The sequence below is a fragment of the Mobula birostris genome, chromosome 3, assembly GCF_030028105.1.
Source record: "Mobula birostris isolate sMobBir1 chromosome 3, sMobBir1.hap1, whole genome shotgun sequence".
Taxonomy (NCBI): Eukaryota; Metazoa; Chordata; class Chondrichthyes; order Myliobatiformes; family Myliobatidae; genus Mobula; species Mobula birostris.
Window position 1 is genome coordinate 2854030 of NC_092372.1, and position 14320 is coordinate 2868349.

General features: G+C 43.4%; 1 protein-coding gene across 1 annotated transcript in view; it reads left to right on the top strand.

The window, feature by feature from the left end:
- Nucleotides 1-14320, top strand: part of LOC140194866 (diacylglycerol kinase theta) — a 240220-nt gene that overhangs the window by 181372 nt on the left and 44528 nt on the right. The window contains exon 16 of the mRNA XM_072252146.1: nucleotides 5385-5536. Coding sequence (XP_072108247.1) covers nucleotides 5385-5536 — 152 coding nt within the window. The remainder of the gene's footprint in view (nucleotides 1-5384; nucleotides 5537-14320) is intronic.

Genomic DNA, 14320 nt, shown 5'->3' on the forward strand with positions numbered 1-14320 from the left:
GCAACTAAGTGGTATTGTCTAACTTCAAATGATAGCTACAGAAACTTTGCAAGATGTTTAAGTGAATGATACAAATTCCAAGGATCCCATGCCCATTATATTCCCAGGAGACAAATGAACTTTTATTTATGATTTTTCAATTGAAAAGTTGCATCATTGTGACTTCTTGTTTTCTGTTCTACCATTTTCTTGTCATCAGCTGCTTTCCCAAGCGATACCTGGTAAGTGTTGGTTTGTAGGTTCTAGACGAGGGAGCTATGTATGTCTGTAATGTCTGCCTTAGATGGTGTAGAACATGTACGTCTATTGTTGGATCTGTCCACATGAAATGTTCCTTTTGAAGGGAGCTGAGCAGTTTCACCAACAGACTCCTGACATCTGAAGATCAGTTGAAGAAAGTACTTTGTGAGTGGATTAGAGGGCAAGACCTCTGGCCCTGACTTCATGAACTGTATGGTGACAATGCTATAAACCTCTGATCAGCATTCATTTAATAACCAGGTTAATAGCAACAATACATTTATTCTATTGTATTCATATCTCCATTAAACAGAACCTCCAGTATTTATATCCTGGGGCACCGCAGTCGCACGATGCTATTGCCGCTCAGGGTGTTCTGCAGTTCTGAGTCCCATTCTGGTGCTGTCTGTGAGGAGTTTGTACACTCTCCCTGTGAACCGTGCTCTCGTTTCCTCTCACACTCCACACATGTACTAGTTAGTAGCTTAACTGTCCCATGATTTATCTAGTGTTAAACAGGTGGGTTTCTGGGCAGTGTGGCTCGTCTGGCTGAAAGGGCTTATTCTACGCTCTGTCTCTAAATAAAATATCAAAGCATAAGCAATATTTAAACATACACTGTTGCCTCTGCCAAAACTTAACTGGACCAGATAGTGTAGGTACTAGAGCAGAACAAAGCTGGTGAGTGATTCACCCCGAGCTTTCAGAATCAGAATCAGATTTAATATCACTGATGTATCTTGTGAAAATTGGTGTTTTGCAGCAGCAGGACGTTGCACTACATAATTATAGAAACACTGTAAATTACAATCAGAAATTTACATATTGTTACATAAGTAGTGCAAAAAGAGAGCAAAAAATAAATAGTGAGTGTACATGGATTCATTGTCCATTCAGAAATCTGATGGCGGAGGGGAAGAACTTGTTTCTGAAATGTTGAGTGTGTGTCCGGAGGCGCCTGTGCCACCTCCGTGACGGTAGCGATGAGAAGGGATCCGGCATGGTGGGGTCCCTAACGACGGCTGCTGTCCTCTCGCGGGATTGCCTTTTGAAGCTGTCCGTGATGGAGTTTTCACACAGCACATGAGCAGCAGAGGGTGAAATGTCCTGCACTTGTATGTGAAGCCTCATGGTGCTGAACAGAGGAGTCCATTGATGAGAAATGCATCGAGCCGATAAATAAGCATTACTTTCACCACTTCACAGTAGCTGTGTTGTGTGCCTTGTACCTTGTTGCAACCGCTACCAGTCCACAACCTGTACGAGACCATTTGGTCCATGGACTCGGAATCCTGCAGTTATCACATCAGTCACATTCCTCATTCTTTCCCCTAAATTATTCTGCCCATCAGCTCAATCCCTGATTGAATCTGTTTCCATCACCCTTAAAGGGGATGAGTTTCACATTATAACTATTCTTTCGAAAATAAGATCCTTCCTTTCTCTCATTCCTTTGATGACATTTATAAACATTTGTTCCTGAGTCTTTGAATTCTCCACTGTGTAACAACATTCACACTATTCTCCTTTCTAAACCAGTCATAATCCTATACAACTTTTTAATCCTCCTCTCTCCAAGGAGAAGAGGCCCAGCTTTCCAAGCTGACTTTATATTGGAAATTGTCCAACTGGGAATGATTATTGTAAATAAAACACTCTGGTTTCCTTGGCTGCGTACGTCTAGGGAAGACAGTCTCTGGCTCTGACAAACGTGTGAGATCGCGGCACAATTCCACCCCAAACCCCCGGTTTGTGTGGATGTTGTGTGATTCATTACCCTGTTACAAATGAGTGCCACGGAATAACAGACGGTACACAGCACACAATTAAAAGATTTAGCTTTATAATTCTTAATTTGACTAAAGGGATAGTAAAGAAAAGGGCCCAGTTTAATGAAATGGTCTAATGTGCATAAGTTGGAGCTCATGGTTTCCCCAAGTCACCGATCCTCAATCAATCACCCCAGGCTTCAACAAATCATGCGACCTCTTCTCTTCGGTGTCTTCTCTCTTCGTCTCTCTCTCTCTAACAAAAGCCCCAAGCTAAACCTTAGTGTCCCTCACCAGAGAAACCTCCCCTTAATCTAACCAACCTAACTGGATGGCACACAATCCTCCTATCTCTTAGGCTCAAGCCGAAGCAGCCCACACAGAACAGCGTAACAGTAAAAAAATATGAACCAGGGCATTACATAAATTTTTGCTCTGCACCCTCCCCTGACCACAGTTGTTAACTGGCTTTTACTAGCGTTGCAACTCAACTTACTGAGTCATTCCAATATTTTATGTTTTTATTTCAGATTTCCAGTATTTGAAGTGTTTTATTTTTAATTACTGATAACATTTCTGTTTTAACAACCAGTACTCTGTGTAATTTGAGGTAATTTTATTTTTGTTTGACTGTAGTAATTGAGTAGCATCTATGTGACAAGTCATTTAACTGCTCTTTACCTCACACACAAGCTCACCGGACTGAGGCTTTGGATCCGATTTGAAGTACACCAAGGTTCGTGTCACTGTCCTTACAGCACCTACTGGTGGTTGAATCGCTGCAACAAACAGTCAGCCGCAGCAGCTCTATGGGGAGAGAGGAATTGTCCACAATGATAAGACAAGAAATGATGTATTGTTTGTCCTGGTTTACTGTTTACCTGTGCTGCACTCAACCTGCATTTTAACTGATATTTTATTCACTGATTTATGGTAATATTTTGTTTTATGTGTGGATGCACGGTGGTCTGGAGGAATGTTGTTTCATTTGGTTGCACGTGTGTACAGTCAGATGACAATACACTTGAACCTGATTTCATCAATTACTTAAGAATGTCGAAAGTATCGTCAGTAAGTTATCAGATGACATTAAGATGGTGTTGTAGACTGTGAAGAAAGTTATCAAAAATTACAGGGCTCTTGATCGGCCTTGACCTGGATAAGAGCGGATGTTATATGTTGGAAAGTGAAATCCAGGTAATGAATGGACCGGCCCTGGGGAGTGTTGTAGCACAGAGGGACCTTGACTTACAAGCACATGGTTCCGTGAATGTGGTTAGCAAGGTGATGAAGAAGGCTTTCGGCCATGACCTTCACAGGTCAGGGTATTGAGTATAAAAATTGAAAAGTTATGCTGTGGTTGTACAAGGTGCTGGTGAAGTTGCACTTGGAGTATTGTTCAGTTTTGTCACCCTGCTACAGGAAAGATGATATTAAACTAGAAAGAGTACAGAAAGGATTTACAAGCCATATCGTCAGGACTTGAAGGACTGAGTTATACAGAAAAGTTGGACAGGCTGGGACTTTATTCGTCAGAGCGTTGGAAACTTTATAGAGGTTTGTAAAATCTGGATCGTGTGAATGCAGTTGGATTTCTTTTCCCAAGATTGGAGAATTAAGAACCAGAGGGCATGTTTAAGGTGAGAAGGTGGGGTACCACGGTAGCATAGCGGTTGGTACAACAATATTACACCTTGGGGCAACGGAGTCCGAGTTCAATTCTGGAGTTGTCTGAGGAGTTTGCATGTTCTCCCCTAAACTGCGTGGGTTTCCTTCAACAGTCCAGAGACGTACCGGTTAGTAGGTGAATTCATCATTGTAAATTGCCCTGTGATTAGATTGGTGAGTTGCTGGTCATCGTGGTTCTTTGGGCTGGAAGGGTCTGTTTCACGCTGTTTCCCTAAATAAAATAAATAAAAATGTAAGAGGAAATTGATGGGCAACTTTTACACAAAGGCTGGCATCTATGTGGATTCAGCTGCCAGGGGAAAGTTGCAATAACAACTTTTCAAAGACAGTTGGTCAGGTACCTGGACTGCAAAGCTTTAAAAGGTTATGGGCCAAATGGCATTTGCTTCTGTTGGGTGTCATGGTTGGTATGGCCCAGTTGGGCTGATGGGCCTGTATCCTCACTGTGTAACTCGAAGTTTGTCCACGTGGGCTTGAGCAAGGCGTTTGACAAGGTCCCACATGGGAGGTTGGTCAAGGAGGGTCAGTCACTCAGCATTCAAGATGAAGTAGTCATAGAGAAGTACAGCACAGAACAGACCCTGTGACCCATCTAGTCTATGTGGAAAACCATTTAACCCGCCTAATCCCGTTAACCTACACTGGGACCATAGCTCTCCATATCCCTCCTATTCATGTACCTATCCAAACTTCTCGTAAACATTGAAATCAAACTCGCATGCACCACTTGTGCCGGCAGCTCATTCCACACTTTCACGACCCTCTGAGTGAAGAAGATTCCTTTCATGTTCCCTTTAAACCCTTCGCCTTTCACCTTTCACCTCTGTACGTAGTCCCACCCAACCTCAGTGGCAAAAGCCTGCTTGCATTTACCCTATCTATACCCCTCATAAATTTGCATACCTCTGTCAAACCTCCTTTCAATCTTCTAAGTTCCAAAAAGAATAGTCCTAACTTATTCATCCTGAATGCCAAGTGACTGAACCTCCTTGACCAGTAAACTGGACTAGGCATTGGCTTTGTGGGAGAAGCCAGAGAGTAGTAGTAGACGATTGCCTCTCTGACTGTAGGCCTGTGCAAGTGGTGTGCCGCTAACTCGATTTCAATATTTAAGAGAAGTTTGGATAGCTACATGGATGGTAGGGGTATGGTCCCTGTGCAGGTCAATGGAAGCAAGCAGTTTAAATGGTTCTGCATGGACGAGGTAGGCCGAAAGGCCTGCTTCTGTGCTCTACTTTTTCCATGACTGTATAATATGATGTTTGACTGTAATTCCTCCTCTCCCCCCACCACAGATACTGCTCGACCTGTTGAGTCCCTTCAGCCAATTGATTATTGCTCCAGGTTCCAGGTCTCCTAATGTTTAATTTTCTTAAACATTTATCACTAAAATAGAAAGACCTTTTGGGATGTACCAAACATGAATTGTGTGAATCAGTTACGTTTTATGTGCTTAATGTTTCCCCAGTGGTGTAAGCTGGTGATTTGTCAGCAAATGATTCTCACTCAAACTTGTGCAAAGTGATCATTCATTTTACTTGTTATGTCCAAGAAATAATGTGTGTTTTGAGTTTGGTTCACAGTTCCTGACAGTCACTATGGTCTTTAGCCACTTATCCTCACTGTACAGGTTTGGAATCCATGAATATTTCTGACAGAGACATTAATAACTTGCTTTATTTTCAGGTCTCACAGCTGCCCCTAGATTCCTACCCTCTCCTTTTGTTTGTGAATCCAAAAAGTGGCGGACTGAAAGGCCGAGAGCTGCTGTACTGTTTCCGGAAGCTTCTGAATCCTCATCAGGTCTTTGACCTTACAAATGGAGGGCCTTTGTCTGGGTAAAGTATCAGTTTGTAGAGGATATCTTTGACAAACAAGGAAATGGAATTGTTAAAGATATATAACGTGCAATGAGGGTATGAAATTGTAAAGATATTTGTGTGTGGTATGAAGTTATTTATTGATCTTGTACAGAATGCAAGTTGTCATCATCTTCACAGTGCACATTAGACAGAGATCTCAGTCACCCCACCAGTTGGAGTGGCTCGAAGACAAAGGGCAATTAGGCAAGTTGGCCTATTGTGTCTCTTCTGCCATTTCATCATGGCTGATTTATATTCCCCTCAGCCCCTGTCTTCTCCTTTGATGCCCTGACTAATCAAAAACCTATCAATCTCTGCTTTAAATATACTCAATGACTAAGCCTCCACAGCAGCCTGTGGCAACAAATTCCACAGATTTACCACCCGCTAGCTAAAGAAATTCCTCTTCACCTTTGTTCTAAATGGACATCATGCTATTCTGAGGCTGTGCCGACTGGCCTTAAACCCACCCACCATAGGAAAAATCCTCCTCACATCTACTCTATCGTAACCTTTCCATATTCAATAGGTTTCAATGAGATTCCCCCCACCATTCTCCTAAACTTGTGAGTACAGGCCGAAAGCTATCAAATGCTCCTCAGAATCAGAATCAGATTTATTATCACCGGCATGTGACGTGAAATTTGTTAACTTAGCAGCAGCAGTTCAATGCAATACATAATATAGCAGAGAGAGAAAAAAATAATAATAAATACAATAAAAATAATAATAATAAACAAATAAATCAATTATGTATATTGAATAGATTTTTAAAATGTGCAAAAACAGAAATACTGTATATTTTTTAAAAAAGTGAGGTAGTGTCCAAAGCTTCAATGTCCATTTAGGAATCGGATGGCAGAGGGGAAGAAGCTGTTCCTGAATCGCTGAGTGTGTGCTTTCAGGCTTCTGTACCTCCTACCTGATGGTAACGGTGAGAAAAGGACGTGCTCTGGGTGCTGGAGATCCTTAATAATGGACGCTGCCTTTCCGAGACACCGTTCCCTAAAGATGTCCTGGGTACTTTGTAGGCTAGTACCCAAGGTGGAGCTGACTAGGTTTACAACCTTCTGCAACCATTGTTGGGATCATTCTCGTGAACCTTCTCTGGACCCACTCCGATTCCAGCAAGTCTTTTCCTAGATAAGGGGCATAAAAACATCTCACAATGCTCCAAGTGTAGTCTGACCAATGCCTTATAAAGCTTGCTGTTATATTCTAGTCCTCTCAAAATGAGTGCTAACATTGCATTTGCCACTGACTCAACATGCAAGTTAACCATCAAGGAATCCTGCACAAGGACTGCCGAGTCCCTGTACACCTTCTACTTTTGAATTTTGTTCCTGTTTAGAAAATAGTCTACACCCTTATTCCTTCTACCAAAGTGCGTGAACATATCTCAATTGTGGGAAAGTTATTGGAAGGTATCCTGAGGGACCAAATATATAAGTATTTGGACAGACGAGGACTGATTAGGGATAGTCAGTGTGGCGTCATGCTTGGTAGGTCATGCCTAACCAATCTTATAGAGTTATTCAAGGAAGTTACCAGAAAAATGGACGATCTTGAAATTCAGCTACAGATTGGCGAGTATGATATTGTGGCCGTCTCTGAAACTTGGCTAAAGGATGGCTGCCATTGGGAGCTGAATGTCCAAGAATATACAGTGTATCAGAAAGATAGGTTAGGAGGCAGAGGGGGTGGTGTGGCCCTCTGTATCAGAAATAATATTAAATCATTAGAAAGGGATGACATAGGATCGGAAGGTATAGAATCTCTATGGATTCAGTTAAGAAATAGCAAGGGTAAAAGGACCCTAATGGCAGATGTATACAGGCCTCCAAACAGCAGCCGGGATGTGGATTACAAATTACAGCAGGAGATCAGAAGGGCAATGCCATGATAATCATTGGGGATTTTCCCATGAAAGTGGATTGGGAAAACCAGATCAGTACTGGACCTCGACAGAGAATTTGTAGAATGTCTAAGGGATGGCTTTTCAGAACAGCTTGTTGTTGGGCCCACTAGGGGATCAGCTGTGCTGGATTGGGTGTTGTTCAGTGATCCAGAGGTGATAAGAGAGATTAAGGAATCCTTATGGTCAAGTTCACTTTAAAATTTTAGAAGGAAAACTAAATTCCAATGTGTCAGTATATCAGTGGAATAAAGGAAATTACAATGGCATGAGGGGGGAACTGGCCAAAGTTGACTGGAAAGGGACACTAGCAGGAAGGACAGCAGAGCAGAAATGGCTGGAGTTTCTGCGAAAAATAAGGGAAATGCAAGAAGAAATAAAAAGAAATTTTCGAATGGACGAAGGACACTACGGTGGCTGACAAGTGAAGTCAGAGCCAAAGTAAAAGCAAAACAGAGGGCATACAAGGAAACCAAAGCTAGTGGCAAGATAGAGGATTGGGGAGCTTTTAAAAACTTGCAGAAGGAAACTAAGAAGGTCATTAAAAAGGAAAAGATGAATTATGAAAGGAAGCTGGCGACTAATATCAAAGAAGATACTAAAAGCTTTTTTAAGTATTTAAAGACCATAAGACAAAGGAGCAGAAGTCGGCCATTCAGCCCATCGAGTCTGCTTCGCCATTCTCCCATTTAGTCCCACTCCCCCGCCTTCTCACCATAACCTTTGATGCCCTGGCTACTCAGATACCTATCAATCTGTGCCTTAAATACACCCAATGACTTGGCTTCCACTGCTGCCCGTGGCAACAAATTCCATAGATTCACCACCCTCTGGCTAAAAAAATTTCTTCGCATCTCTGTTCTGAATGGGAGCCCTTCAATCCTCAAGTCATGCCCTCTCATACTAGACTCCCCCATCATGGGAAACAACTTTGCCACATCCAAACAAGAGGAATTCTGCAGATGCTGGAAATTCAAGCAATACACATCAAAGTTGCTGGTGAACGCAGCAGGCCAGGCAGCATCTCTAGGAAGAGGTACAGTCGATGTTTCAGGCTGAGACCCTTTGTCAGGATTAACTGAAGGAAGAGTTAGAAAGAGATTTAAAAGTGGGAGGGGGAGGGGGAGATCCAAAATGATAGGAGAAGACAGGAGGGGGAGGGATGGAGCCAAGAGCTGGACAGGTGATCACGTTCCAAGAAAGGATATATGGCTGTGATAGCGAGTCTGAGTCAAAATGTAGTCGAAAAGTTGAAGAGCAGAAGAAATTACAGATGGGGAGCAGTGAGACCGAAGAAACTTGTTTGCATTTTTAAATTCACTACTGCGAAGCCTCTTCCGGTGATGCCTACACTGAAGAAGTTTCACAGTGAACTAAATCATGTTATGATCACTGTCTCCTAAGGGTTCCTTCACCTCAATCTCTCTAATCACCTCCGGTTCATTACACAATACCCAATCCAGTACAGCCGATCCCCTAATGGGCTCAACAACAAGCTGTTCTGAAAAGCCATCTCGCAGACATTCTACAAATTCTCTCTCTTGAGATCCAGTGCCGACCTGATTTTCCCAATCCACTCCCATGTTAAAATCCCCCACAATTATCAATACACTGCCCTTCTTACCAAAAAAACCACACCACCCCCTCTGCCTACCTTCCTATCCTTCCAATACACCGTGTATTCTTGGACGTTCAGCTCCCAGAGACATGTATCCTTTAGCCACGTCTCAGTGATGGCCACAATATCATACCTGCCAATCTGTAGCTGTACGACAAGATCATCCACTTTATTCCTTATGCTGCGTGCATTTAAGTATAACACCTTAAGACCAGTATTTGGTACTTTTTGCTTTGATTGCACTACAACTTGATTGCACTGCAACTCATCCCAATGGCTGCAAATTTGCCCCATCACCTGCCTGTCTTTCCTGACATCTTTACTGCTCACTATCTTAGATTTATTTCTGTTTTCTCCTTCCTCCGCTCTGTCATTCCGGTTCCCATCCCCCTGTGAAATTAGTTTAAACCCTCCCTAACAGTTCTATTAAACTTTCCCGCCAGGATATTGGTCCCCTTGGGGTTCAGGTGTAACCTGTCCATTTTGAACAGATCATACTTCCCCCAGAAAAGAGTTGAGGGTAGGACCAATAGAAAATGACGCTGGAGATACTGTAATGAGAGATGCAGAGGTGGCAGAGGAACTGAATGCGTATTTTGCATCAGTCTTCACAGTGGAAGATGTCTGCAGTATACCAGACATTGAAGAGTGTCAGGGAAGTGAAGTATGTGCAGAGGAAATTACGACTGAGAAGGTGCTCAGGAAGCTTAGTGGTCTGAGGGTGGATAAATCTCCTGGACCTGATGAAATGCACCCTTGGGTTCTGAAGGAAGTACCTGGAGAGATTGGGGGGCATTAACAATGAACTTTATACATGGCCTATCAGCAGCGTCAACAGAGCTCTACCAAGAGGGATTCCTCGCAGGTCGGTGGTGGTTATTTAAAAAGGGAGCTTCAAGAGCATTTGTCCATTGTACGTGGCCTACCAACAACGTCAACAGAGCTCTACCAAGAGGGACTTCTCGCACTATCAGGGCGGCCATTGTCGGGAGTAGGCCTGTGGCAAGAGTAGAAGCGACAGGCTTTGGCTCAGAAGAGGCATCAGCTCTGTGTAAAGCATCTGTTAAGGTTTCCTTTTTATCTCTTTTCCCCCTCTTACTGTACCATTTAAATGGCTGTGGTGTGCTCTTCATGACAGATGTTGGAGAACTGGGAGACCCAGAGTCTCCCGGTTAACTACGTCTGCCTGAAGTGCATCTGGCTGCAGCTCCTTGAAGATGGGGAGAGAATTCAAAATGCAGAGATGCTAAGGGACTTGGGAATCTTTGTGCAGGATACCCTAAAGGTTAATCTCCAGGTTGAGTCGGTGATGAAGAAGGCGAATGCAATGTTGGCATTCGTTTCCAGAGGTATAGAATACAAGGGCACGGATGGCACGGATGTGATGTTGAGGCTGTATAAGGTACTTGTGAGACCACACTTGGAGTATTGTGTGCAGTTTTGATCCTCATTTTAGAAAGGATATACTGACATTGGAGAGGGTTCAGAGAAGATTCATGAGAATGATTCCAGGAATGAAAGGGTTACCGTGTCAGGAAGATCTGGCAGCTCTTGGGCTGTATTCCCTGGAGTTCAGGAGAATGAGGGGGGATCTCATAGAAACATTCTGAATGTTAAAAGGCCTGAAGAGATTAGATATGGCTAAGTTATTTTCCATGATAGGGGAATCTAGAACAAGAGGGCACAACTTCAGGTTCGAAGGTCGTCCATCTAGAACTGAGATGCAGAGAGATTACTTTAGTCAGAGGGTGATAAATCTGTGGAATTTGTTGCCACGAGCGGCTGTGGAGGCCAAGTCGTGGGGTGTATTTAAGGCAGAGATAGATAGGTTCTGATTAGCCAGGGCATCAAAGCATGTGAGGAGAAGGCAGGGGAGTGGGGATGACTGGAGGAATTGTCTACATGGACTTTAGTAAGGCATTTGACAAGTATCACATGGGAGGCTGATCAAGAAGGTTCAGTCACTTGGCATGCAGGATGAGGTAGGTAGTAAATTGGATTAGACACTGGCTTTGTTGGTGAAGTTAAGAATGGTAGGAGAGGGTTGCCTGTCTGACTGGAGGCCTGTGACCAGTGGAGTGCCACAGGGATCGGTGCCGGGTCCTTTGTTGTTTGTCATCTGTATCAATGATCTGGATGATAATGTGGTGAACTGGATCAGTAAATTTGTAGGTGAGACCAAGATTGGGGGTGTAGTGGAGAGTGAGGAAGGCTGTCATGACTTGGAGAGGGTTCTACATCAGCTGGGAAAATGGGCTGAGAAATGGCAGATGGAATTTAATGCAAACAAGCGCGAGGTTCTGCACTTCGGTAAGACCAACCAGGGTAGGTCTTACACAGTGAACAGCCGGGCACTGAGGAGTCTGGTAGAACAAAGGGATCTGGGTATACAGATATATAATTCGTTGACAGTGGCATCACAGGTAGATAGGGTCGTAAAGAAAGCTTTTGGCTTGATTAATCAATGTATTGACTACAGAAGGTGGGATGTTATGTTAAAGTTGTGTAAGACATTGGTGAGGCCTGATTTGGAGAATTGTGTGCAGTTTTAGACACCTACCTACAGGAAGGATGTTGAAACAAGGTTGATTTTGGTCCCTTAATCTGAGGAAAGACATCCTTGCCATAGAGGGAGTACAGAGAAGGTTCACCAGATTGATTCCTGGGATGGCAGGACTTTCATATGAAGAAAGAATGGATGAACTGGGCTTGTACTCGTTGGAATTTAGAAGATTGGGGGGGATCTGATTGAAACGTATAAGATCCTAAAGGGATTGGACAGGCTAGATGCAGGAAGATTGTTCCCGATGTTGGGGAAGTCCAGAACGAGGGGTCACAGTTTGAGGATAAAGGGGAAGCCTTTTAGGACCGAGATTAGGAAAAACTTCTTCACACAGAGAGTGGTGAATCTGTGGAATTCTCTGCCACAGGAAACAGTTGAGGCCAGTTCATTGGCTATATTTAAGAGGGAGGTAGATATGGCCCTTGTGGCTACAGGGGTCAGGGGGTATGGAGGGAAGGCTGGGGCGGTGTTCTGAGTTGGATGATCAGCCATGATCATAATAAATGGCGGTGCAGGCTCGAAGGGCCGAATGGCCTACTCCTGCACCTATTTTCTATGAAAGTGTGCAGAGAAAATTTACAAGGATATTGTCGGGTTTGGAGGACCTGAGTTGTAAGGAAAGATTGAATAGGTTTACACTGTATTCGTTAGAACACGGAAGATTGAGAGGAGTTTTGATAGAGGTATACAAAATTACTTGTAGACCACAGTAGTGTTTGTGGGTCTGTACATAACTCCCATCAGGGTTTTTATACCCTTGCAGTTTCTTAACTCTACCCAAAAATATTCTACACTCTGTCAACTCAATGATTAGATTTCATTTTTCCCAGCAGAGCCACACCACCCCCTGTGCCTACCGGTCTGTCCTTTGGATACAATGTGTATCCTTAAATGTTAAGTTCCCAACTGTGATCTTCTTTCATCCACAACTCAATGATGCCCACATCATACATGCCAATCTCTAATTCCACTACAAGATCATCTATCTAATTCCATAAACTATATGCATTCAAATATAAGACCTTCAGTCTTATATTGATCACCCTTTGCTATTTTATCCCCCATGTTACACTTTTGCCCTATCAATTGTCTGTCCTTCCTCAGAGTCTCACTACACACCGTTTGTAGTTGTATACTAACTGCCCTACTCACTGGTTCCCATCTCCTTGCCAAATTAATTTTAACCCTCCACAACCTCTCTAGCAAACCTGCCTGCAAGAATATTGCTCCCCCTTGGGTTCAGATGTAACCCATCCTTTTTGTACAGGCCATACCTTCTCCAGAAGAAACCCCAACGATCCAGAAATCTGGGAGGTTTGCTAAGGCGACTGGGAAGAGTTTAAACTAGAATCGCTGGGGGGTGGGAACCGAACTGAAGAGACTGAGGAAGAGGCGGTTGGCTCACAAATAGAGAAAGCTTGGAGACAGTGTGTGAGGGAGGATAGGCAGGTGATAGAGAAGGGACGCGCTCAGACCAGTGGTTTGAGATGTGTCTATTTTAACGCAAGGAGTATAGGGAACAAAGTGGATGAGCTTAGAGCGTGGATCAGTACTTGGAGATATGATGTGGTGGCCATTACAGAGACTTGGGTGGCTCAGGGACAGGAATGGTTACTTAGAGGGCTGGGTTTTAGATGTTTCAGAAAGGACAGGGAGGGAGGCAAAAGAGGTGGGGGCGTGGCACTGTTGATCACAGACAGTGTCACAGCTGCAGAAAAGGTGGACGTCAGGAATAAGGGTGGAGGTTAGGAACAGGAAGGGGTCAATAACTCTACTGGGTGTTTTTTATAGGCTGCCCAATATTAGCAGGGATATTGAGGAGCAGATAGGGAAACAGATCCTGGAAAGGTGTAATAATAACAGAGTTGTTGTGATGGGAGATTTTAATTTCCCAAATATTGACTGGCATCTCCCTAGAGCAAGGGGTTTAGATGGGGTGGAGTTTGTTAGGAGTGTTCAGGAAGGTTTCCTGACACAATATGTAGATAAGCCTACAAGAGGAGAGGCTGTACTTGATTTGGTATTGGGAAATGAACCTGGTCAGGTGTCAGATCTCTCAGTGGGAGAGCATTTTGGAGATAGTGATCACAATTCTATCTCCTTTACCATAGCATTGGAGAGAGATAGGAACACACAAGTTAGAGAAGTGTTTAATTGGAGTAAGGGGAAATATGAGGCTATCAGGCAGGAACTTGGAAGCTTAAATTGGGAACAGATGTTCTCAGGGAAAGGTACGGAAGAAATGTGGCAAATATTCAGGAGATATTTGTGTGGAGTTCTGCAAAGGTACGTTCCAATGAGACAGGGAAGTTATAGTAGGGTACAGGAACCATGGTGCACAAAGGCTGTAGTAAATCTAGTCCAGAAGAAAAGAAAGCTTAGGAAAAGTTCAGAGAGTTAGGTAATGTTAGAGATCTAGAAGATTATAAGGCCACCAGGAAGGAGCTTAAGAAGGAAATTAGGAGAACCAGAAGGGGCCATGAGAAGGCCTTGGCGGACAGGATTAAGGAAAACCCCAAGGCATTCTACAAGCGTGTAAAGAGTAAGAAGATAAGACATGAAAGAATAGGACCTATCAAGTGTGACAGTGGGAAAGTGTGTATGAAACTGGAAGAGATAGCAGAGGTACTTAATGAATACTTTACTTCAGTATTCACTATGGAA